Consider the following 26531-nt stretch of genomic DNA (forward strand, 5'->3'; position numbering starts at 1 on the left):
AGAAAAAGTGAGAGGGCATGGGATCCAAGGGGCTGCTGCCCTGTGGATCCAGAACTGGCTTGCCCAAAGGAGGCAGAGAGTGTGTATAGATGGGTCTTTTTCTAAATGGAGGTCGGTCACCAGTGGTGTGCCCCAGGGATCTGTTCTGGGACCCTTGCTGTTTGTCATTTTCATAAATGACCTGGATGAGGAAGTGGAGGGATGGGTTGGTAAGTTTGCCGACGACACGAAGGTTGGTGGGGTTGTTGATAGTCTGGAGGGATGTCAGAAGTTACAGAGGGACATAGATAGGATGCAAGACTGGGCGGACAAGTGGCAGATGGACTTCAACCCAGATAAATGCGTAGTGGTCCATTTTGGCAGGTCAAATGGGATGAAGGAGTACAATATAAAGGGAAAGACTCTTCGTACCGTGGAGGATCAGAAGGACTTTGGGGTCCGGGTCCATAGGACTCTAAAATCGGCCCCGCAGGTGGAGGAGGTGGTTAAGGCAGCGTATGATGTGCTGGCCTTTATCAATCGAGGGATTGAGTTTAGGAGTCCGGGGATAATGATGCAGCTATATAAGACCCTTGTCAGACCCCACTTGGAGCACTGTGCTCAATTCTGGTCGCCTCATTACAGGAAGGATGTGGAAAAGATTGAAAGGGTGCAGAGGCGATTTACTAGGATGTTGCCTGGATTGAGTGGCATGCCTTATGAGGATAGGCTGAGGGAGCTCGGTCTTTTCTCCTTGGAGAGACGTAGGATGAGAGGAGACCTAATAGAGGTATATAAGATGTTGAGAGGCATAGATCGGGTGGACTCTCAGGCTTTTTCCCAGGGTGGAAATGGCCGCTACGAGAGGACACAGGTTTAAGGTGCTGGGGGGTAGGTACAGGGGAGATGCTAGGGGTAAGTTTTTCACACAGAGGGTGGTAGGCGAGTGGAATCGGCTGCCGTCAGTGGTGGTGGAGGCAAACTCAATAGGGTCTTTTAAGAGACTCCTGGATGAGTACATGGGACTTAATAGGATGGAGGGTTATAGGTAGGCCTAAAAGGTCAGGATATGTTCGGCACAACTTGTGGGGCTGAAGGGCCTGTTTTGTGCTGTAGTTTTCTATGTTCTAAACAAGGAAAAAGATGCAAGCTTCATATGACAATGCTAAGTGGTTGAATGACTTGAGAGGCGATTTTGAGTCCGCACTCCCCGTCTGCGAGAATGGCTGCTCATTCTCAAATTCCAGAGAGCGCAATTCGAGCCGGTCAGTTTCAGAGTTCTGATCTTCCCGGCCCCTCGCCGGTGGAGTGGCGTGAAACATGCCGCGGGACCGCAGAAAGCTCATTTTAATCATTAGCGACTTTAGCCCCTCACCAGATATTCAGCGGGCCCCGGCTTGCCGGTGCCATTTACAACAGGTTCACCCAGACATGAACTTTTCATAGAATCTTTCCCACAGAATTCCTACAGTGCAGAAGGAGGCCTTTCGTCCCATCGAGTCTGCACCGACCACAATCCCACCCAGACCCTATCCCCATAACCCGATAAATTTACCCTAGCTAGTTCCCCCGACACTAAGGGGCAATTTAGCATGGCCAATCCACCTAACCCGCACACCTTTGGACTGAGAGAGGAAACTGGAGCACCCGGAGGAAACCCACGCAGACATGGGAAGAATGTGCAAACTCCACACAGACAGTGACCCAAGCCAGGAATCGAACCCGAGTCCCAGGCGCTGTGAGGCAGCGGTGCTAATCACTGTGCCACCGTACCACCCACTGTGCCACATGTCGTGCCCCCCCAGTCCCCCTCCCCCCAAAGGAGAGTATAGATCTCTGAGCAGCCAGGTTTTGCCAGCATGTTTCGGCCCTGCCCCTCCTGTATGACGGCATGAAACACAACCCCCTTGATTTTTTTTTTGACAGAGTGTCATCGATCTGGAGAGAAAACTGACTGATTTCTCTGGAAGTAAATACACCGCGTTTGCTCGCCGGAAACAACACACTGCCATGTATGATCCCCCCGCAATGGTATTTCTATTTGATATCACCAAGTATCTGGTAGACTTGAGTGTGAAGCTGCAAGGAAAGGATCAATTTGTCAACAAAATGGATGAGCGTGTCCAAGCGTTCATTCAGAAGATAGAATTGATTCAGAAACAGTTGATTATGAAGAGAATGGTCTCTTTCACAATGCTATCAATAAGACACGCTGATGTAGCAAACCTCGAACAGTATTCTGCACTGATCGACAGCCTGAGGGATTAATTCAAACAAAGATTTGCAGGTTTCCAGGAACCCTGTGATGAACTGAAGCTGTTTGCAGCTCCATTTGGAACTGATGCTCACGACATGCTCCAACTGGAACTAATTGAGATCCAAAATGACAGTGATCTGAAGGGAGCTTTCTCAGTGCGTGAGCTTCTGACATTTTACAGTCAATATGTTCCCACAGAGACTGAGCCAAATCTATCATAATGTGCCCTTCATTTCATCGCACTGTTTGGCAGCTCACGTGGCTGCAAACAGTTTTTTTTCCAAGAATGAAAAACGTCAAAACAAAATCAAGATTACACCCAACAGATGGACATTGTGCAGGCAGACATGGACAACTTGTGTAGGCAATAACTACACCAGGTATCTCACTCATTCAGTCTTCAATCTAGTGATGAGAAAGCAAGCTCATCAATTAATTCATGGTTGTTCAGAAAAATCTAATTTTCTTGTCGTTTTGATTAATAGCAACAGTCGCAATGCCTTATCTGCTAAAACATTGAATGTATTCAAGAGGTGGCTGGATATAGCACTTGGGGCGAATGGGATCTAAGGTTATGGGGAGAAAGCAGGATTAGGCTATTGAGTTGGACGATCAGCCATGATCGTAATGAATGGCGGAGCAGGCTCGAAGGGCCGAATGGCCTCCTCCTGCTCCTAATGTTTCTGAAATTTGTTCACCAGCCCTGCGAATCAGAGAATAAACTGAAATTGGTGCCTCACGTCAAAGGGGTAGAGTACCTTGCTCTGAAGGAAAATCAGGACCGGGAGTCAATTCAATTTCACCCTTTCTAACCAACGGTTAGAATCAATTCTATCTTCTGAATGAATGCTTGGACACGCTCATCCATTTTGTTGACGGGCGGCACGGTAGCACAGTGGTTAGCACTGCTGCTTCACAGCTCCAGGGACCTGGGTTCGATTCCCGGCTCGGGTCACTGTCTGTGTGGAGTTTGCACATTCTCCTCGTGTCTGCGTGGGTTTCCTCCGGGTGCTCCGGTTTCTTCCCACTGTCCAAAGATGTGCGGGTTAGGTTGATTGGCCATGCTAAAATTGCCCCTTCATGTCCTGAGATGCGTAGGTTAGAGGGATTAGTGGGTAAATATGTAGGGATATGGGGGTAGGGCCTGGGTGGGATTGTGGTCGGTGCAGACTCGATGGGCCAAATGGCCTCTTTCTGCACTGTAGGGTTTCTATGTTTCTATGAAACCTAATTGTAAGAGTGCCTACTCCCTGCTCCAGCTTTGATCAGATAATTCAGCACAAACTGGGCTAAAATGGATCCGTAGAGCTCACCTACTCACTCAGTAAAGTCAAAGTCTTCGAGGAAGCTTTTAAAGGTATGCTGTATTCCACACAAACCTGCTGTAATACTGATCCAAAGACCCCTGATCCTCAAGGGTCCTTCTTCCAGCAAAGTCTATCGTGATCTGTTGCGTTCGACGGGATGCATGCCGTAACTCCCTTAATTCTTCTTCTCTTTTGCGCAAGGCCTCCCGCTCCTGTTTGGAAAGCCACTGGTTGGAGTCTGCAGCAAAGTAATCGGATTCATCATCAATAACCTGGGTACGCCGAGCACTGCAAAACACAAATGAAGCCAATTAGTTCAGCAGGATAGACACATGGTAGCAAGATTCACCTTCAAGTATTTGCAGCATGCAAGTACAACACCATGTCACCATCACCCACATGATCACTGACGTACATCAGCTCCTGGTCCAGCTCCAATACAACATTTTAAAAATTCTTATTCTTGCTCTCAAATCCATCCGTGGCCCTGCTTGCCCATTTCTCGGTCACCTCTTTCAAGCCGATGATCTTCTGGAGATACCTGCACTCCACTTCTGGCCTCTTGCACATTCCAGATTTCCACTGCTCCAGTCTGGGCGGTTGTGCCTTCAGCTAGGTGAGGTGTCAAGCTCTGTAACTCCCTTCCTCAAGCTCTCTGACTTCCTCTACTCTCAGACACTTCAAAACTCAAATCTTTAACTGAGATTTTGGTCACATGCCTCACGTGATGCATTTTGGTAGAAATAATGTAGGGAGGAGCTATACGATAAATGGCAGAACCATAAAGGGTGTAGATACGCAGAGGGACCTGGGTGTGCAAGTCCACAGATCCTTGAAGGTGACATCAGAGGTGGAGAAGGTGGTGAAGAAGGCATATGGCATGCTTGCCTTTATAGGACGGGGCATAGAGTATAAAAGTTGGGGTCTGATGTTGCAGATGTATAGAACGTTGGTTCGGCCGCATTTGGAATACTGCGTCCAGTTCTGGTCGCCACACTACCAGAAGGACGTGGAGGCTTTGGAGAGAGTACAGAGGAGGTTTACCAGGATGTTGCCTGGTATGGAGGGGCTTAGTTATGAGGAGAGATTGGGTAAACTGGGGTTGTTCTCCCCGGAAAGACGGAGGATGAGGGGAGACTTAATAGAGGTGTATAAAATTATGAAAGGCATAGATAGGGTGAACGGTGGGAAGCTTTTCCCCAGGTCGGTGGTGACGTTCACGAGGGGTCATAGGTTCAAGGTGAAGGGGGGGGGAGGTTTAACACAGATATCAGAAGCACATATTTTACGCAGAGGGTGGTGGGGGCCTGGAATGCGCTGCCAGGCAAGGTGGTGGAGGCGGACACACTGGGAACGTTTAAGACTTATCTAGACAGCCATATGAACGGAGTGGGAATGGAGGGATACAAAAGAATGGTCTAGTTTGGACCAGGGAGTGGCGTGGGCTTGGAGGGCCGAAGAGCCTGTTCCTGTGCTGTATTGTTCTTTGTATGTTGCTTGTGCAACACATGGCCCACAGACCACATCCGGCCTGCCAAGCTTCTCTACCCTGCCTGTGCAGCCACTGTTCAAACTACGGCTCCTGCTCTGTCCAAGTCCGCAAAAAACTACAAAAGGTTGTGAATGTAGCCCAGTCCATCATGCAAACCAGCCTCCCATCCATTGACTCTGTCTACCCTTCCCGCTGCCTTGGAAAAGCAGCCAGCATAATTAAGGATCCCACGCACTCAGGATATTCTTTCTTCCACCTTCTTCCTTCGGGAAAAAGATACAAAAGTCTGAGGTAATGTACCAACCGAGTCAATAATAGCTTCTTCCCTGCTGCTGTCAGACTTTTGAATGGGCCTACCGCGCATTAAATTGATATTTCTCTACACCCGAGCTGTGACTGTAACACTACATTCTCCACTCTCTCCTTTCCTTCTCTATGAACGGTATGCTTTGTCTGTATAGCGCGCAAGAAACAATACTTTTCACTGTGTACTAATACATGTGACAAATCAAATCAAAGTCCAATGTGACAATAATAAATCAAAACCTTCCAACCCCACTTCTCTTTGAATTCCACCAAAGCCAAATCGGAGCCACCAAAAGCAAACGCAAGGTCAGTGTTAGTTAAATCTAACTCCTTAGCCCGGCCCCAGGACTTGGGGGTTATTCAGTCTCTCTAACTCTACTCCTTAATGGAAAAGGCAAAAGTTTTTTTGGTTAACTCTGCTGCTTGCCACTTGTTAATGGTTATTTTTATTAATTACTCTTTTTAAAATTATCAATTTATTGCTCAACATTGATTTCTTTTTTTAAATTCATGTCCGCTGTTGCTCCAAACCTTATCTTGCCAAAATTTGTTCGCCCCTTTGAGTGAGAACAAAATTGAAATGAGGTTTCCCTCCCCAATCAAAAAGGTTAGACAAGCTTGCTTTACATGGACCAATGCCAAATCCTGTTTGATCGTGCCCTCATGAAGTCCCTTGGGTCAATTCATAAAATTAATCGGTGCTATGTAAATGCAGTTGTTTCCTCTACTTCCAAAAGGAGGCGGAGGTGTTGTTCTCACCTTTGTTAGTAAAAAATCTCAAACAGAAAGATGGATTTCAGTGAAACCCGATAGAGCATGGTTCAAGGAGAACTGATTCATGAACTAAAAGGCGAAAATGCAAATCAAAATCTGGATTCAAGAATTTTTTTTAAAGGATCTTTAACATTGGGAGAGGGTGAATTGACATTCTTTTTAATGAGTCGAATTTGAGAATCTTGTTTATTGATTAGAATATTTTGTATTCTCTATCAAAATATGAACAGAGGTCTCACAGCAGGTTAGAATCCCTACAATGCAAAAGGAGGCCATTCAGCCCATCGAGTCTGCACCAACCACAATCCCACCAAGGCCCTATCCCCACAACCCCATGCATTTACCCTAGCTAGTCCCCCTGATGCTAAGGGACAATTTAGCATGGCCAATCCACCTAACCCGCACATCTTTGGACTGTGGGAGGAAACCGGAGCACCCGGAGGAAACCCACGGAAAGAACGTGGAGACTCCACACAGACAGAGACCCAAGCCGGGAATTGAACCCCAGTCCCTGGCACTGTGAGGCGGCAGTGCTAGCCCCTGTGCCACCGTGCCGGCCAGTTGTTGGATGCAGATTGGCCTGAAACCTCCTCAGGTGATACAGAAGCTTCATAGTTACAAAGCATTAAGCAGGCAGGGAAAATCTTCATGGAAGAGCTCTGTGATATGTTTGAGCTAATGCAGGACAGTGAAGGTATGTACTATACTGAGTGTCCTCTTCACTTATTCTACTACTGCCTCATTTTCCAACCCACCCTTTGTGCCCCAACCTATATCCTGGACTGGCTGTCAGTTGTCGACGCAAGGACTGAATGTGATTCGACCCTCCTCTCTAGACGGGGAATACTGAAGGGGCAAAACTACTTCTTGAGTCGCAGTCTGAGTGAAAAAGTCCCATTAAAATGACAACCTCAATAATAGTGAGGAGGATTCATACACAACAGATAATGGATTATCCCTCCGCCTCCAAATTTCATTCTGTTGCTTCTTCTCATGGGAAACCGGTACAGAGGAGAATCAATACAGAATACCCAAGCTGATTTTACAATTACAGTCGTTAGATCTGCTCTTGTATCTCTGCTTCCTGAAGCAAATACAGAATTGCTAGGGCTTGCTAAAAGTGCCTGCCATGATTACCTATTTTAAGCTGCTTTTTTCTTTGCTAATTGACAGCAGTCACAAGGGTGTTGCTGTTAGTATAAAAGCACTTTCAGCCTGGCAACTGTCATCAGTAGCTGGATGTCTCAAAGAACAAAGTAGACATGGAGAGGGTGGGCCCAGCAAATGGCAGGTTTGGGAAATGGTTGCTCATACAAGCACCATCTGTTTGGAAAGTACTTGCTTACAAATGACTGAAACCGCACTATTCATGTCATGAAAGATGTAAGAATTTCAGGAGATGTGTATATAGAGGGAATCTAGATACCAACAGAGAATGCATAATGTACAGCCACTTAACATGGTGGCACAGTGGTGAGCACTGCTGCCTCACAGCACCAGGAACCCGGCTTGGGTCACTGTCTGTGCGGAGTCTGCATGTTCTCCCCGTGTCTGCGTGGGTTTCCTCCGGGTGCTCCAGTTTTCTCCCACAGTCTGAAAGACGTGCTGGTTAGGTGCATTGGCCATGCTAAATTCTCCCTCAGCGTACCCGAACAGACGCCGGAGTGTGGCGATTAGAGGATTTCCACACTAACTTCATTGCAGCGTTAACGTAAGCCTTACTTGTGACTAATAAATAAACTTTACTTTAACCACCTTCTCAAGGGCATATAGGGATGGGCACTAAATGCTGGCCAGCCAGCGGCGCCAATGTCCCTCAAATGAATTTAAAAAAAACTTTTAATCTTTTCTGTAAGGAAATACAAACCTTGCGCAGGCAACCTGTCCTCATCATTTAATTGTTTTAACCTGGAACCATTCCACTCGCTCGAAGGCCATTCTGCAGCGCAGTGCCAAAAACAGCACAAGATTCCAGATGCAGCCTAACCACAGCTCACACAACTGAAGCTTTATCAAAAGCAAATCATTGCGGACGCTGGAATCTGAATCCAAAAGAGAAAATGCTGGGAAACCTCAGCAGGTCTGGCAGCATCTGTAAGGAGAGAAAAGAGCTGACGTTTCGAGTCCAGATGACCCTTTGTCAAAGCTAAAAGGCATAGAAAGTGGGAGATATTTATACTGCAGGGGGAGGGAGTGAAAGATGAGTCAAAGCTTCAGAAACCAGGGGAAAAGGCTGCTAATGGCAGCCCATAGAGATATTAGAAGGTGTGAATGGCCAAACGGCAGAGAGGCTGAAATCAGAGGGTAAACTGTGACAGCTGAAGATGGGGGGCAGGAATGGGTAGGAGAGAGGTAAAATTGAGAAAAGGGGGGAAAAGGGGAAGCAAAGGGGGGATAAAAGTTTTATTACCTCAATAAATGTGTGTTATTAGCCAGATCATTGTGTTACGGGTTACTGGTCAAATGACTGGTAAGCGAACGCCATGTGGAGAATGGTTATGTGCAGTTAGCTGCTATATTTACAAGTGTTTCAATAATACATCTGAAATAGTAAGAAGTTTCACAACACCAGGTTAAAGTCCAACAGGTTTATTTGCAATCACGAGCTTTCGGAGCGCCCCTTCATCAGGTGAGACTCACCAGTCCCCTATATCAATCTCAGCTACCTCAGCCCCCTGTATCAATCTCAGATACCCCAGTCCCCTGTATCAATCTCAGATACCTCAGCCTCCTGTATCAATCTCAGATACCTCAGCCTCCTGTATCAATCTCAGATACCTCAGTCCCGTGTATCAATCTCGGATACCTCAGCCCCCTGTATCAATCTCAGATACCTCAGTCCCCGTATCAATCTGATACCTCAGTCCTGTATCAATCTGATACCTCAGTCCCCTGTATCAATCTCAGATACCTCAGTCCCCGTATCAATCTGATACCTCAGTCCCCTGTATCAATCTGATACCTCAGCCCCCTGTATCAATCTCAGATACCTCAGCCCCCTGTATCAATCTCAGATACCTCAGCCCCCTGTATCAATCTCAGATACCTCAGCCCCCTGTATCAATCTCAGATACCTCAGCCCCCTGTATCAATCTCAGATACCTCAGCCCCCTGTATCAATCTCAGATACCTCAGCCCCCTGTATCAATCTCAGATACCTCAGCCCCCTGTATCAATCTCAGATACCTCAGCCCCCTGTATCAATCTCAGATACCTCAGTCCCCTGTATCAATCTCAGATACCTCAGCCCCCTGTATCAATCTCAGATACCCCAGCCCCCTGTATCAATCTGATACCCCAGCCCCCTGTATCAATCTGATACCCCAGCCCCCTGTATCAATCTCAGATACCTCAGCCCCCTGTATCAATCTCAGATACCTCAGCCCCCTGTATCAATCTCAGATACCTCAGCCCCCTGTATCAATCTCAGATACCTCAGCCCCCTGTATCAATCTCAGATACCTCAGTCCCTGTATCAATCTCAGATACCTCAGCCCCCTGTATCAATCTCAGATACCTCAATCCCGTATCAATCTCAGATACCTCAGTCCGTGTCAAAAGAAAGACTCACCTGAGGAAAGAGCAGCGTTCCGAAAGCTCGTGATTCCAAATAAACCTGTTGGACATTAACCTGGTGTTGTGAGACTTCTTACTGTGCCCACCCCAGTCCAACGCCGGCATCGCCACCTCACATCTGAAATAATACAGCTATTGAGTCACAGTCACCACCTCGCCCTCTTACCTGGTTTTGTCATATTCTAACAGCTTGTCTTTGTGTTTAACAGCTTTCTCCAGCCCAGCTTTCAGAACCATTTCCTGATGAGGCAGCAGCTCCCTTTCAAAGGCATCAGGATTCCCTGCTCTATCTGCACCTGCAAGTGTCCAACAGCTTTCAAGTTACTCTTTTATCACATTTAAACAGTAAGAGACTTCAAACTGGTTATAAAATTGAGTCAACTGCCATTATAAAGTTTGCATAGAATCCTGCGTTCAATATGATTAAACACTGTGACCCAGGGGGCTTTAAGAGTGATGGGTAACTTAGGTCAGTAAGTGGGTGGCACGAGTGATCCTCCTTCATTGAAATTGGGCATGTTTACTAACAATGATCTTTGAAGAAGATCGAATACATTTAATATATGCCCAATATTCCACAAGTTATTCAAAATGCTTAATCTTTATATATTAATAGAATTGTCATCAACTTCAAAATGGCAAAAACATAGGAAATACTGCACTTGCACACCTACAATTGCGGCACAGTGGGTTAGCACTGCTGCCTCACAGCGCCAGAGACCCGGGTTCAATTCCTGGCTTGGGTCACTGTCTGTGCAAAGTCTGCACGTTCTCCCCGTGTCTGCGTGGGTTTCCTCCGGGTGCTCCAGTTTCCTTCCATAGTCTGAAAGACGTGCTGGTTAGGGTGCATTGACCCGAACAGGCGCCAGACTGTGGCGACTAGGGGATTTTCACAGTAACTTCATTGCAGTGTTAATGTAAGGCTCACTTGTGACGAATAAATAAATAAACTTTCAACAATTTGCGGGATGTGCTACATGAACTGTAGCAGTGCTTTGATGGGAAGCAGAGGGAGCACACAGCTCTCACAGCCAATGTTATGTACAATCAGCACACACCCCGCTTCACTTGCTTCACATGCATATCACACCATTAGGAACAAAACTAGGCAAATGGAAACCGATGGATTCTGGCAAACTTGCTTGGGGGCAACGGTCATTAAAATCATAGAATCCCTACAGTGCAGAAGGAGGCCGTTTGGCCCATCGAGTCTGCACCAACAACAATCCCACCCAGGCCCTATCTCTGTAACCCCACGCCTTTACCCCACCAATTCCCCTGACACTAAGGGGCAATTTAGCATGGCCAATCCACTAACCTGCACATCTTTGGACTATGGGAGGAAACCGAAGCACCCAGAGGAAACCCACGCAGACACGGGGAGTATGTGCAAACTCCACACAGTCACCCGCACTGTGAGGCAGCAGTGCGAACCACTGTGCCACCATTGGCAGCCCATAGGCTGCAAATTGACCACCACTGTTTTAAAACTAAATACCATCTCCCGTATAAGCAAGTGGTTTAGTTATTCAAAATTTTATTTTGCTAGCTGATTCCAGAACATGAAAAACCACATTACAGGCCATTCAAGCATAGCAAGCTCCCATGAACAGCAATCCAGAGATGACCAAATAACCTGTAACTTTGATTTCAGATCCCAGCATGCGCAGTAATTTGCTTTTATCCAAATAACTTGTGCTGGTTGAGAGCAAAATATTGGCCAGGACACTGGGAGAATGAACCCATATTTCTTCATCATGGATTATTTGAATCCTACCTGAGAGGGCAGTTTAATATTTAATCTGAAAGATGGCACTTTGATAGTACAGCACTCTCTCATGTCTCACTCCATGTACTCATCCAGGAGTCTTTTAAGAGACTCCTGGATGAGTACATGGGACTTAATAGGATGGAGGGTTATAGGTAGGCCTAAAAGGTAGGGATATGTTCGGCACAACTTGTGAGGCTGAAGGGCCTGTTTTGTGCTGTAGTTTTTCTATGTTTCTAATCCCCAAAGAGACCCACAAACCAGAAGAACCAAATTTACCAATGACTCCAACATGAAAACCAAGATCTCATTTTTTATGACTTTTACTTTAACAATCCAACCAAAATAAACGTAAATTAAGCATGGATTAACAGACAATACTTATGACAAATTATACATTAAATAGCAAATACACAGATAGATCTCTTGGATTCACTGGCCAGTCCCCTCGGCAGACATGGCACCAATTTCAGCCAAAGAATCCGTCACAGCTCTGAACTTCCTCAAGTAGAATTCCAGCTCCTTTTCTTCAAGGAATTAGCCACCAATTCCCATCTGAAAGCAGCTTCTAATCAACCAGAGTTCCAAAGGCACTGTCTTCGCCAGAATGACGTCCTTCTGCAGAACCTCCTCAGCTCTGCTCACAAGTTTTGATGGTGTGGAACCACCAGAATCGTCTTTATCCAAACACTCAGTAACATCTCAGCGCATTTATCACCGGTTCCGGTCAATCAATTCCTTTAAAGTAACCGGAGCAGCGACAGTAACTTTTCTCCTCATCTCCGTTCCCAGATCCGGCCTTCCTGCTCAGCTTTCTTCAACTGTGCCACGCCATTTCCTCTCGCAAACCTGGTCACATGGGCCTGTTTTTCTGCCACCTGGGGTCACATGGGCCTGTTTTTCTGCCACCTGGGGTCACATGGGCCTGTTTCCATGCCTCTTCTTTTCATGTCATTGTTCCAACACAAAGATGTCAACCCCAATCTCTTAATCCTTCACCTACATCTTTGTAACGCTACACCAACTCCAATAAGTGCCAGATATTCTGGGACAAACCTCCTCTCACAGCATCATTCAACAATACAGCTCTACACTGGCAGCAGCTTCGTATTTTTAGATTTCTTTATGAGATGCGGACATCGCTGGCAAGGCCAGCATTTGCTCCCTGTCCCTAATTTCCCAGGGGAGCAGTTAAGAGTCCACATTGCTATGAATGTAGTGTCACATGTAGGTCAGACCAGGTAAGGATGACAGATGTCACTCGCTAAAGGTCATTAGTGAACCAGATGTGTTTTTACAACAACGGTGAGCGTTTCATCGTCCCCATGACTGAAACTAATTTTCAACTCCAGATTTTTTTTTAATTGATTGAATTTAATTAATTGAATTTAAATTCCTCCAGCTGCCATGGTGGGATTTGAATGTGTGTCTCCAGAGCACTTGCACCTCGGAATTACTAGTTTAGAAACATAGAAACCCTACAGTGCAGAAGGAGGCCATTCGGCCCATCGAGTCTGCACCGACCACAATCCCACCCAGGCCCTACCCCCACATATTTTACCCACTAATCCCTCTAACCTACGCATCTCAGGATTCTAAGGGGCAATTTTTAACCTGGCCAATCAACCTAACCCGCACATCTTTGGACTGTGGGAGGAAACCGGAGCACCCGGAGGAAACCCACGCAGACACGAGGAGAATGTGCAAACTCCACACAGACAGTGACCCGAGCCGGGAACCGAACCTGGGACCCTGGAGCTGTGAAGCAGCAGTGCTAACCACTGTGCTACCGTGCCGCCCACGTGTTGTGACATTACCAATGCATCTCTTCCTGTTCTTCCCATTCTGCCTCTGCTCAGTCACTTCCATGGTGACCGGTTGCCACTTTAACACACCGTGGTGACGGCCACTGCCACCCAGCCCAAGCTCAAACAGCAGCACCGAGTCTGGCCCCAAGACTCCCAGAAGCACTGAGTCTGTCAAGCTCAATACTGTAGCCACATGCCAAGATTCCAGATAGCTGTGTTATACATCTGGATAGCCAGCCGGTGAAAGAAGAAACTAGAGCCAGTCATAGATTTATTCATACAGTAAAACATTACAAGTACATATCTCCTGACTTCACTCTCCCTCATTCTATGTTAGTAAGTGTACAAGTGTTAAAGAAATGAACTAATGATTAAAGGGTTGATCATGAGTTAATTGGTTTAAAGTGCACTGTAACTAAAACAAAGGAACTTATTAAAATTACATTGAAAATACCATTTTGAAGGGAGATCATGCACTCCAGCCCCTGCAGGGGCCACCAGTCACAGACATCCCCAGACGGACATGATGTGTTCCCTCTCCAAGGACACCCAGGCACAGACCTAAGCACAGTAAAGAGGAAGGCAGTCGGGCCGAATGACTCCACCCTGCCCCCCACCACCTGCAGCCTGGACCGTTAATGGCTTGAGGAGCAGCAGCTCTCTAAAAATAGTGGAAATGGGGGCGGCAACCTGGAAAATCAGCTTACATGTGGAACACAGACTCCTTAAGGCTACAGAAAATACAGGCAGCCTGGGACTCCATGAACCAACTCAATCCTCTGTTGCATTGGGCTGGTGCGTGCACCCTTCCACGCTAAATTCCTGATGGAAAAGGGGAAGACTCCCAACTACAGATCCAAAACACCAGGGGGGGCCCTGCCACCTCTGAACAGCAAGTCAGGGCGCAACAGCATTGAGGAGGACAATGGAGCCGCCATCCCGTGCAGGGCGTTCTGACATGCAGAGTGGAATGGCACGAAGGGGGTTTCAGTGAGACAGCTCAAATTGGTGGAATATAAATTCAATTAATAAATCTGGAATTATAAGGCTAGTCTCAGTAATGAGAACATGCCAACTATCATCAATTGCAGTAAAAATTCAACTGGCTCACTAATGCCCTTTAGTTAAGGCAATATGCGATCCTAGAAATCACAGAAACCCCACAGTACAGAAAGAGGCCATTCGGCCACAATCCCACCCAGGCCCTACCCCCATACCCCTACATATTTACCCACTAATCCCTCTAACATACGCATCCCAGGACACGAAGGGCAATTTGCTTTTAAGCATGGCCAACCAACTTAACCCGCACATCCTTGGACTGTGGGAGGAAACCGGAGCACCCGGAGGAAACCCACGCAGACACGAGGAGAATGTGCAAACTCCACACAGACAGTGACCCAAGCCGGGAATCGAACCCAGGTCCCTGGAGCTGTGAAGCAGCAGTGCTAACCACTGTGCTACCGTGCCGCCCTGATCCTATTCCAGGGTGGCCTATATGTGACTACATTACAGACCCACAGCAATGTGGTTGACTCATAACTGCTTTCAAGGGTGAGTAGGGATGGGTAACAAATGGTGCCAGTGAAATGACACCCATATCCCGTAAAAGAATAAAGGAAAAAAATAATAGTGAGTGGAAGTGCGTGCTTGATAGAGCTGTGCAAGTAGAATCTGTAATAACATTGAAAAAATTGGATAAATAGTTGACAGGGACCTTCAGCTAAGTAGAAGCATTTGTGCAAAGGTCTATTCCGATCATAATGTCAAAGAGCAAAACATTATAAACTGTAGAATTATTCTTCTGAACAACACAAGTGTCAGACACGTGTGCACACACGCATGCATAGCCCCACCTTACTGTCTGTAACAGGGGCATTAGACCCAAAATAATGCTCCATATGTTACAACATTGCAGTGGAGATCACAGATCATCAGAAGATTATAACAGGGTTCAATGGGATGAATGTAGAGAAGTTATACCCACTCGTGACAAATCCAAAGCTACACGCCATAAATATAAGACACTAACGAATGCAATAGGGAATTTCAGAAAAACTTTTTTAGCCAATGAGTGGTTATATAATGTGGAGTTTGTTGCGACATTGAATAGTTGAGACAAATTAAAAAGATGATTTAAGAGGAAGCTGGATAAACACACAAGGGAGAGACAGATTATAGGAGGTTTTGCTGATAGGGCTAAATGAAGAAAGGCAGGAGGATTGGACGGAGCATAAAATCCAACAAAGATCAGTTGGGCCAAATGTTGCTGGGATGTGCATTGCCCTGGGAGACACAAGGTAAGTCGCAGCATGATCCCTGCACCACAACTAAACTCAGCTCATTTACAACAAACCAAGCACTGAACTCAGGACTTCGGATCCGCCTAGGTTGATGACATACCAACCTTAAACAGATTCAACGGAGAACACCAATAAATATTTCCAATTTATCAAATATACAGCAACAGCAAATAACTAACCTGGAGTCCCCATGAGCTTCTTGCGCAATCTCTGACTCTTGTTTGAGTCACGGACAAGGATCTCTTGCTCTTCTTTGGTACAGACCTGCAAAAGATACGTTGAGATCAAGGAACGACGCAAGAAGTGAGGGGTTACCTGTATCAGGAAAGGCTGAAGAAGCAGGTGTCAATGTATCAGCAATTTCACCCTTTGGCAATTATTTTGTTGAACCAATTGCAATGTTAAAGGCAGGTGATAAACATTGGGCTCAGTTATAGATGGACAAAGCTGGAACGGTTGGATATAGGGAACAGAAAGAGCCTGTTTGGAGAATAAACCTGTTCAAAGTAAGAGTGGCTTCAAACATATTTTTTTCTTCACATGCAATTACTGGAGTTAACAGCAAGAGTACTTTTGTCCAGAGAAGAGAGGGCTGGGGGATGACCTGTTGAAGATAATGAAATGTTTGATAGGTCGGACATAACAAAAACGTTCCCACTTGTGACCCTCAGGTCACAAACACCGAAATGTTGGCTTGGAATAGCCGAGCTGAATGGCCTATTTTGTGTTGCAAAACTCAATGTCATGCGTATCTGTTCTTCCAGGTGCCCTTATTCTTTTCCTATGCAAAAGGAAGCTTGGCAAGATTTCCTTACACTTTATCAGGTCACAGAAACCAACTTACTTCCAGATTTCCAAATACCCATTCAAAGCTTTGCCTCACTATTCTTAGAAAGAAGAATTTGAAAATTAATCTTTTAAAAAATGTTCCTAAGCATATTGAGCTTCGAGTTTCAATGGACAGAAATGGCACAAATTTGCTCTGCTTATTGCGTAGGTGCCACATAAGTGTCATTACATGAAGGACATCTTAAAGTCAAGGTCTGGGAAAGCACCATCTCGCTCATTTCTGGACAGAAAACAAATACAGTGTATCATTTTCTACAAAAGACTATCAAGGTACAACCACTTCTGCAAATACAATGAAGCCTATGCACTGTGCCAAAGGCATTTTCAGGTGCAAGTGGTGTCATTTGTTTGATGACCATTGAACAGGTTGTGGAGACGTCTGGCTCCAAAAAGACTGTTCAAATCAAAACACTCACAGTTCTACAGTATGATAAATGGTACAAACAGTAATCCAATGAAGACATCATGTTCCACAGTACACTCGTCTGGCATGCCGCCATTGAGAACATGCACAATTAATAAATGTACCTAAATTAGACATTGCTGAAGCATCTGGGATGAATGAGTACAACTCAATGAGCTCACATTGTCAGGTTCATAGACCGAGACAGATTCATCTCATCAAATCAATTATTGTTTAGGGTAAAAATGTCAAACAGGTAGGGAAAAAGAAACTTCCTGAATTCTTATACTCCTACTAATTAACACTCCCCAAAGCATTCTTCCTGATCTCTTCTCTTTCTGCTGAGGAGCTGATTCAAGGTGGATTCCATTCTCTATCAATAACCTTACAAGACCTCAAAATGGCCATTTTGGTATCCAATCATGAGCTCCAGTACACCCACCAGGGATTTCCTATCACACACAGTTAGCAGCTAAGGTCAATGAACGGCAAAGTGCAAATTGGCCATATTTCATTGTTAGTCGATTTGATGTACCCTTTCCCTCTCTGAACCATTTCTTATCTGAAAACAGGTAACCCAATGCAGACTACGGAATGGATCAGGGGTCTTCCTGACCCATACAGTTCAAGAACATATCATAAGGTATATGTAGCTCTTGTGAGAATCATTTGAACTGAATTAATATGTTCCATAGAAGTCCGAAAGACAACTGGCAATTCCATATGTCTTAATCAATACAAAGGCAGAGTACTCCCTTCCTTCCATCAGGTGTACAAGCACAGAATATCTCACTACCCATTGGAGAGCATTGCTCACTCACCAGTGTTCCACAGAACAGGCAGGGTCCAGACCCCTCCTGCATGCAGACAATGCGGCCACAGCCTAGGCAGTTGTTGATGAGTTTGTGCGTTTGTCCTAAGCATTCACATGGATGACGGCCAGGGAGAATAACAGCAAGTCGGTCCTCACCCTCCTTTGTGTACAGGGACAGGTACTTTGTCTTCTTCGTGGATGCAGAATTAGCTTCCTGCACCTGGTTAAAAAAACAGAAGTAGAACATGTAATATGGAAAACAGAGCAGCCAATTTTTACACAGCAAGCTCCCACAAACGGCAATGGGATAAATGACCAGGTAATCACTGTCCTCACAGTGCCAGGGACCCGAGTTTGATTCCCACCTTGGGTCACTGTCTGCGCGGAGTCTGCACGTTCTCCCCATGTCTGCATGGGTTTCCTCCGGGTGCTCCAGTTTTCCCCCCCACAGTCCGAAAGACGTGCTGGTTAGGTGCATTGACCATGCTAAATTCTCCCTCAGTGTAACCCGAACAGGCACCGGAGTGTGGCGACTAGGGGATTTTCACAGTAACTTCATTGCAGTGTTAATGTAAGCCTACTTGCTAAATCAGTAAACTTTAAACTGTCCAGTGATGTTGATTAAGGGATAAATATTGCCCAAGACACCATGGAGAACTCCCCTGCTCTTCTTCCAGCAGTGCTGTATGATCTTTTATCTTCACCTGCAAGAATAGACGGCGCGTCCGTTTAAAGTCTCACACCAAAGACAGCACCTCGGGCAGCGCAGCACATCCTCAGTCCTGCACAGTATCTGTGTAGATTTTATGCGCTGGAGTGGGATTTGAACCCACAACCTCAGTTAAGAACAGAGGATGCAACCAACTGAGCTGCAGATCTAACCTTGATCAATAAGCAGCTGTTCTCAACAGTCACTTTGCTTTAGCCACAGTGTGAAAATCACTGGCTTGTATCTTCACATCCCTGTATGACGTTTTCAATCCCTGCTGCACAACTTTGGGACATAATAAACATATCACTTTCCACATCTCTGGAGTACCACGGAAGTTAATTGAATCATAAGGAATCCCTCCAAGAACAGTGTCTCACTCCTCCCAGTGAGGGCAAAGCAGAAATGCCTGAATCTTGGAACAGAAACTGAGTGGTGAAGGGTTATCACAAGGGCACAATATTGAAATTATTTACAAAGCGTGCAAAAATCTCCAGGTGCCGCATCATGGATTGCTTGCAACCCGCACTCCTAATCTCCGATGCACCGAGGGAGCTTTGCTCTAATTGGTTCTTGCATCTGTGTTGGTTAACTTGATGGCAATAGTGAGAGAATTCTAGGAGGAAATCTTCAGAAAGAAGCATGAATTTGTGCAGAAAACACTCATTTATAAAAAGCATTTTCGACCATCTAACAGAGCTAACAAATGTTTTCTGGTGTTGTCAACTTTTTGGAAAAGTTTGGAAGGAGTCTCATGGTCAGATTGGGGTCAATTAAAGGGAGAAATGTTGTTTTATTTTTAAATGAGTAAGTTTAACTTGGTTCACTCCAGCTTTACCCTCTTTGCCCAACAGTGCTGCCATTAAGCTGAGGAGTACAGCTGCCTGTTTGTATGGAGCTGCCAATGTTCCCGATACCCGGCTTGGGTCACTGTCTGTGTGGAGTTTCTTCTCGTGTCTGCATGGGTTTCCTCCGGGTGCTCCGGTTTCCTCCCACAGTCCAAAGATGTGCGGGTTAGGTTGATTGGCTATGCTAAAATTGCCCCTTAGCGTCCTGGGATGCGTAGATTAGAGGGATTAGCGGGTAAAATATGTACGGATATGGGGGTAGGGCCTGGGTGGGATTGTGGTCGGTGCAGGCTCGATGGGCCGAATGGCCTCTTTCTGTACTGTAGGGTTTCTATGATTCTAACTCGCAGAGACTGGTACAGTCAGGTGTTTCCCGCTGTTTTATCTTTAAGTGGTTGCAAGTTGCTTTCAGAGCTGATCACATGATTTGATAGTGATGTCATTGGGGTGTTGCAGAGGCTGTGCTTTAATTTAGTTTGTACTCTACGCAAACCAGAGCTCTTAGAATAAACCTGTTGTGTGTGTGTTATTTGAATGTGTGTGCAAACCCACATCTTTTCTTTTCGTTAAAACCCACAACCCTTGATATAGTTAGGGCATTACACCCACCCAATGTTCAAACTTTCTCTGTCACAGCAAAATCACATCGCTCAGGGGAGCTGCACTTTTACCATGCTCCGACCCAGTGAACCAGAACTCAATGCAACATTCAAAGAAAGAAAGAACTTCGTTTTCTTCCCCTTCTGGGAGGGGAAACTGTTTACCGAGTGAAATGTTTTTATGGGCTCTGGGGGGGGGAAGGTAAAAATGATACAATCAGATAATAATGAGGGGGAGTGAGGAAGAAGGCAAGAGAAAGATTAAAAATGTGCTCCCTGTGAAAGAGCTCAAAGTCCCAGCTGCAAGCTTGCAACCATTGCTCAAATTATGCAGGTGCATTTTCCATGGGTAGAATGGCACTTTTCACAATGATTGATGCAACATTGCACATTGAGGGGGATAGGGAGACGACTTACCAAATAACTATTACATCTCTATGCCAACGAGACCATATCCAATCACATGTTTTGAATGTTGCAGACCCCATCTTGCTTCATTTATTAGAAATTACCAATCACATTGCTTCAACAACGTAACTCATTTTGATGCAGGTCTTTCATAGAATCCCTACAGTAACAGGAGGCCATTTGGCTCATCAAGTCTGCACTGACCACAATCCCATCCAGGCCCTACTCCCGTAAACCCACATAGTTACCCCACCAATCTCCCTGACACTAAGGGACTACTTAGCATGGCCAATCAACCTAACCCGCACATCTTTGGACTGTGGGAGGAAACCGGAACACCCGGAGGAATCCCACACAGACATGGGGAGAACATACAAACTCCACACAGACAGTGACCCGAGGCCTGGATTGAACCCAGGTCCCTGCCGCTGTGAGACAGCAGTGCTAACCACTGTACCACCGTGCCACCCCGAATATATGGAGTTGTGTATATTCTTTCTTCAAAGAATATACACAGCTCCATATATACCCGTACCACTCGATCCTCAGACATCATCACCCCTTACATTCACGTCAGTGTCTGCATCCCAAATACAATTTCAAGTGACTGCTCCCAGCAGCCAGCTTTCATTATTTGCGGGATATAGGAACTAACAAAGGTGCTAGTCACAGATAAATAACCAGTTAAGAGCATCTTCTGCTAGCTTTCAAAGCAATTCTGAAGAATGTTTTGCGGCTTGGCTGATTCCATGCTCTCTGGGAAAGTCCAAGTCACAGATTCATTACAGCAGAGGAGACAAAGTGGCACAGTGGTTAGCACTGCTGCTTCACAGCTCCACCGACCTAGGTTCAATTCCAGCCTTGGGTGACTGTCTGTGTGGAGTTTGCAAGTTCTCCCGCGTCTACGTGGGTTTCCTCCCACAGTCCAAAACGTGTAGGTTGGGTGGATTGGCCATGATTAATATGCAGGGCTACGGGTTTAGGGTTGGGATTGGACCTAGGTAGAACACTCTTTTGGAAAGTCGATGCAAACATTATGGGCTGAATGGCCTCTTCTGCACTGTAGGGATTCTTGTCCCCATAACTCTGCACATTCTTCCTTTTCAGATAACAATCTGATTCCTCTATCTCAGGTATGCAAATAGTTGTTTGGTAGTACAGAACTTGGGTATTGCTGGAAAAAAAAGACATGCTGTCGAATCCTTTTATCTTGCATTCGTCAGGACAGCTACCCAAGATCCTCTCAAACACCATTTCTATTCATCTGTTTGTAACAAGAAGCATACTGACCGCACTCAACCAGCCCGTGCTTGCAAAACTCAAGAACATAGTGTCCAACATTAGATGTGATTTTGCAAGATTACACCAGCAACCAATTTAAGACCATCAGTCGAGTTCACAGTGTGGCTCAGTTATGTTTGCTAGAAGCTGTATATATATTCATATGCAGGGCCCACTCCTTTGCAAATAGAAAGAATAGAACCAGGCATTGCGCCTTTTTCAATTAAATAAAAGCATGGGGGATAAACTTTCCCTGGTTATGTTCTCCATGGCAACACCTCAGTCCACTTGCCTAACAATCGCACTTTTATCTCATGCAGTATAAATTGTTGCTCCCTTTGAAATTTGGTATTTTTGCGTCTGTCCTGATGATGGCACGATGAAAAGCTTCATTATGTCTCTTTTTTCCGCAATACTCAAACGGAATTCCTTTTCGAATATTTCCATTGAACCAGCCTCCACCTCACTCTTCAGGCAGTGCATTTCAAATCCTAACCACTCGCTGCATGAAAATGTTTTTCCTCATGTCGTCTTTGTTTCTTTTGCCAATCACTTTGCCTTTCGTTCTCAGTCCTTTCAAGACCATAAGACCATCAGATATAAGAGCAGAATTAGGCCATTCAGCCCATAGTCTGCTCCACCATTCAACCACGGCTGATATGATGCCCATCCCCATTCCCCTGTCTTCTCCCCATAATCCTTGATCCCTTTTTGATCAAGAACCTATCTATCTCTGTCTTAAAGACACTCAATGACCTGGCCTCCACAGCCCTCTGTGGCAATGAGTTTCACAGATTCACCACCCTCAGGCTGAAGAAATTCCTTCTCACCTCAGTTTTAAAGGAGCGTCCCTTCACTCTGAGGTTGTGCCCTCGAGTTCTAGTCTCTCCCACTAGTGGAAGCATCCTCTCCACATCCACTCTATCTAGGCCTCTCAGTATTCTGTAAGTTTCAATTAGATCCTCCCCTCATCCTTCTAAACTCCATAGCATAGACCCAAACCCGTTCCTCATATGACAAACCTTTCAGTCCTGTGAGTGGGAACAGTTTCTCCCCATCTACCAATCGCACTTTTCTGAGCACCTTCGGTCTGTGCGCAATCAGGGCCCTGACCTTCCGGTTGCTTGTGCCATTTTAACACACGATCCTGCTCCCGTGCCCACATGTCTGTCCTTAGCCTGCTGCAATGTTCCAGTGAAGCTCAACACAAACTGGAGGAACAGCATCTCATTTTCCAACTAGACACTTTACAACCTTCTGGTCTCAACATCGAATTCAACAACTTCAGATAATTAGCTCTCCCCCACCTCCATCACTTTGTTTTCATTCTATTTTATTTAAATTTTTACTGTTCTCTGCCTTTTATTTGTTTATTGTCTTTCTTCATTTTTCTTCCCCCCCCCAACTCTTTCCCCCCTACTTCATCCCCCTTCCCTTACCTTTCCCCCCACTTCCCCTTTTCTACATTCTACCTCTGTCCCATTTCTCCCCCCCTCCCTCAACATCTTCATCCGTCACAGTTTACAGCCTCTCTGCCATTTGGCCATTCACACTCTTTATTCTCTCTCTGGGACAGCCATTAGCAGCCTTTTTCCCTGGTTTCTGTGGCTATGACTCAACTTTCATTCCCTCCCCCTACAGTATAAATATCTCCCACTTTTTATGCCTCTTAGCTTTGACAAAGGGTCATCAGGACTTGAAACATCAGCTCCTTTCTCTCCTCACAGATCCTTACTGAGAATTTCCAGCGTTTTCTCTTCTGGTTTCAGATTCCAGCATCCGCAATAATTTGCTTTTCTCTCCATCTACTCTGTCCAGCCTCCTCATGATTTTGAATACTCCGATCAAAATCGGCCTTCTCCAAGGAAAAGAGTCCTAACTTCTCCAATCTATCAACTGATCGTAACTGACATTCCTCATCCCTGAGACCATTCTCTTGAATCTTTTCCGCACTTCTCCAGTGTATCGACATCCTTCCTAAACTGTGGCGCCCAAAACTGCACACAAAACTTCAGATGGAGCCTAACTAGTGTTTTATACAAGTCCAGCATAACCTCCTTGTTCTTATTACACTATGCACCTGTCAATGAAGCCTAGGATGTTGTTCTCTCAACCTTTCTTGCCACTTTCAATGATATATGCACATATACATCCTTCTTTTCATGCACCCCATTTAAAATTGTCCCTTTACTTTATATTGGCTAAAATTTCCCAGTCATTCCTGCTGAGATTTTCTGTTCTTTTGAAGTTCTACACTACCTCCCCACAGGTTACAATGCTTCCAAGTTTCGTATACTCCACAAATTTTGAAATGTTGACCCGTACACCAAAGGTTGAAGTCTTAAATATAGATTGGCAGACAAAGGGTCCAACACGGACTCCTGGAGAATTCCACTACAAACCCTTCTCAGGCCTGAGAAACATTTATTAACCACTAAACTCACTGTTTTCTGTCACTCAGCCAATTTCGTATCCATTTTGCTGCTGTTCCTTTTGTTCCGTGAGCTATAACTTTTCTCAAGCCTGTCGTGCAGTACTGCATCAAATGTGTTTTGGAAATCCATGTACACCACACCAACAGCCTAACCCTCACCAACCCAATCAGTTAACTCCTCAAAAGGCACCAGAAGGTTCAGTAAACACAATTTTCCCCTCAACCAACTGGTTTACCTGAATTATCCTTAACAAACCCACATTTGTCCCTGTGACTATCTTTTGTGCCAAGTGATTGCTTGTAGAAATTTCCCCACCACCGAGGTTAAATGGACTGGTTTGCAGTTGCTGGGGTTATCTCTGCACCTTTAATGGAAGAAGGATGGAAAATTTGCAATCCTGTAGTCTTCTGGCACTACCTCCAAGTCTGAAGAAGGCTGAAAATTTATGGCCAGTGCCTCTGCAATTTCCATTCTCCTTCCCTCAATATCCTTGGAAGCATCTCATCTGGTCCTGATGCCTCATCAACTCCAAGTATGGGCACCCTATCCAGTACCTCCACCTCATCAACTATGAATCTTTCTATTGTATTAATTCTCTCCTCTTTCATCGTGGCCTGGGTAGACCTCCCTTGATAAAGACAGAGGCAAATTATTTTTTTAAAATACCTCATCCCATGCCTCCATGCACAAATCCCTTTGTTGGTCCTTAGTCAGCCCGTCTCTTCATTTTACCACCCTTTCACTATTTATATTTCTATAGAAGACTTTCATTGAATCTACAGTGCAGAAGGTGGTCATTCGGCCCATGTGTCTGCACCGACCACAATCCCACCCAGGCCCTATCCCCACATATTTACCCTGCTAATCCCCTGACACTAGGGTCAATTTAGCATGCACAATGCACCTAACCCGCACATCTGGAGTGTGGGAGGAAACTGGGGAGCACCTGGAGGAAACCCATGCAAACACAGGGAGAACATACAAACTCTACACAGACAGACAGTCACCCGAGGCCGGGATTGAACCCGGGTCCCTGGTGCTGTGAGGCAGCAATGCTAACCACTGTGCCACCGTGCCTCCCTTAGATCACAGATCTCTGAAATGTCCTCACAAACAAACACAGCATTTTTGGTGAACAAACTGCACAAGTTCAAGGAGTTTCTACACAGGCAAGCTAGCTCAGCTGCTAGATAATGGGAGTGGCAATCACAGCATCTGTGGAGAGAGAATAGAGCCAACATTTCAAGTCAAGACGACCCTTTGTCAGACAGATGCTGTCAGACCTGCTGAGATTTTCCAGCATTTTCTGTTTTTGTATTTGAAATATATATTGCTTCAATAATTTACAAACATTACTGAGAGATCCTATGCATGCTTAGCCCTGTTTGCTTCAGTCTATGCAAAGACTTAATTTTAAGATATTTCTGCCTATGCAGCTAACTCGGCTAAGCTGAACAATTGCAGCTAACTTGACTACATGTAGAATCAGAAGGGTTAGCTAAAAATTGACTGCATTCCTGAAGGGTACACAATGCAGGCAAACAACAGCTTCCCATAACAGCAACTGCAAGGGTTGTTTTTCTAAGATGGAGACAGACTGTGAAAAACACTTCCAATAACAAGATACTAGTTGAAATATAGTTTGGATTTTAGTGCGTGTTTTTTCAGTTTGTTTTCGAGATCCATTCAGTGTGTTCAAGTTCAGTACAGGGACTGGCAGTAGAAGCCAGTCTCCAAGTTTGCTTTTTCTTTTCGCTTCTGTCATGTTAATATTTTAAGTTCCGTTCAATAAAAGGAAACCATTTTAAAACTCGTATCAGTGCTGTCCCGTCGTCTATTCAAACAAATGAAGTTAACTTAAATTTTTTTTAAATGCCATCATAAATAAAGTTTTTAAATGTTTGTGGTAAAGGTGAAAGTTATGAGACACCAACAATGGATGTTTAGGCGACAGGAAGCAGAGCTGCGCTGAAATGCACCTCACTTAGACATGAAGAGATGGAGATGCCACCTCGTCTGTGTATGTGCAGCAAGTGCTCCCCCTGGTGTCACTGCACAACCGATGCTATACACGAGATACATCGATGACATTTTCTTCCTTTGGACTCATGGCGAACAATCACTGAAACAACTATATGATGACATCAACAAGTTCCATCCCACCATCAGACTCACCATGGACTACTCTCCGGAATCGGTTGCATTCTTGGACACACGCATCTCCATTAAGGACGGTCACCTCAGCACCTCACTGTACCGCAAGCCCACGGATAACCTCACGATGCTCCACTTCTCCAGCTTCCACCACGTTAAAGAAGCCATCCCCTACGGACAAGCCCTCCGTATACACAGGATCTGCTCAGATGAGATGGATCGCAACAGACACCTCCAGACGCTGAAAGATGCCCTCATAAGAACAGGATATGGCGCTTGACTCATCGATCCACAGTTCCAACGCGCCACAGCGAAAAACCGCACCGACCTCCTCAGAAGACAAACACGGGACACGGTGGACAGAGTACCCTTCGTCGTCCAGTACTTCCCCGGAGCGGAGAAGCTACGACATCTCCTCCGGAGCCTTCAACATGTCATTGATGAAGACGAACATCTCGCCA

General features: G+C 45.5%; 1 protein-coding gene across 1 annotated transcript in view; it reads right to left on the reverse strand.

The window, feature by feature from the left end:
- trip4 (thyroid hormone receptor interactor 4) overlaps nt 1–26531 on the reverse strand; it is a 119257-nt gene that overhangs the window by 80630 nt on the left and 12096 nt on the right. Inside the window, exons 4-7 of the mRNA XM_078200158.1 lie at nt 17644–17856; nt 15750–15834; nt 9858–9987; nt 3616–3831 (exon numbers count right to left, since the gene is read on the reverse strand). Of these exons, the coding sequence (XP_078056284.1) occupies nt 3616–3831; nt 9858–9987; nt 15750–15834; nt 17644–17856 (644 nt within the window). The remainder of the gene's footprint in view (nt 1–3615; nt 3832–9857; nt 9988–15749; nt 15835–17643; nt 17857–26531) is intronic.

The sequence above is a fragment of the Mustelus asterias genome, chromosome 29, assembly GCF_964213995.1.
Source record: "Mustelus asterias chromosome 29, sMusAst1.hap1.1, whole genome shotgun sequence".
NCBI lineage: Eukaryota > Metazoa > Chordata > Chondrichthyes > Carcharhiniformes > Triakidae > Mustelus > Mustelus asterias.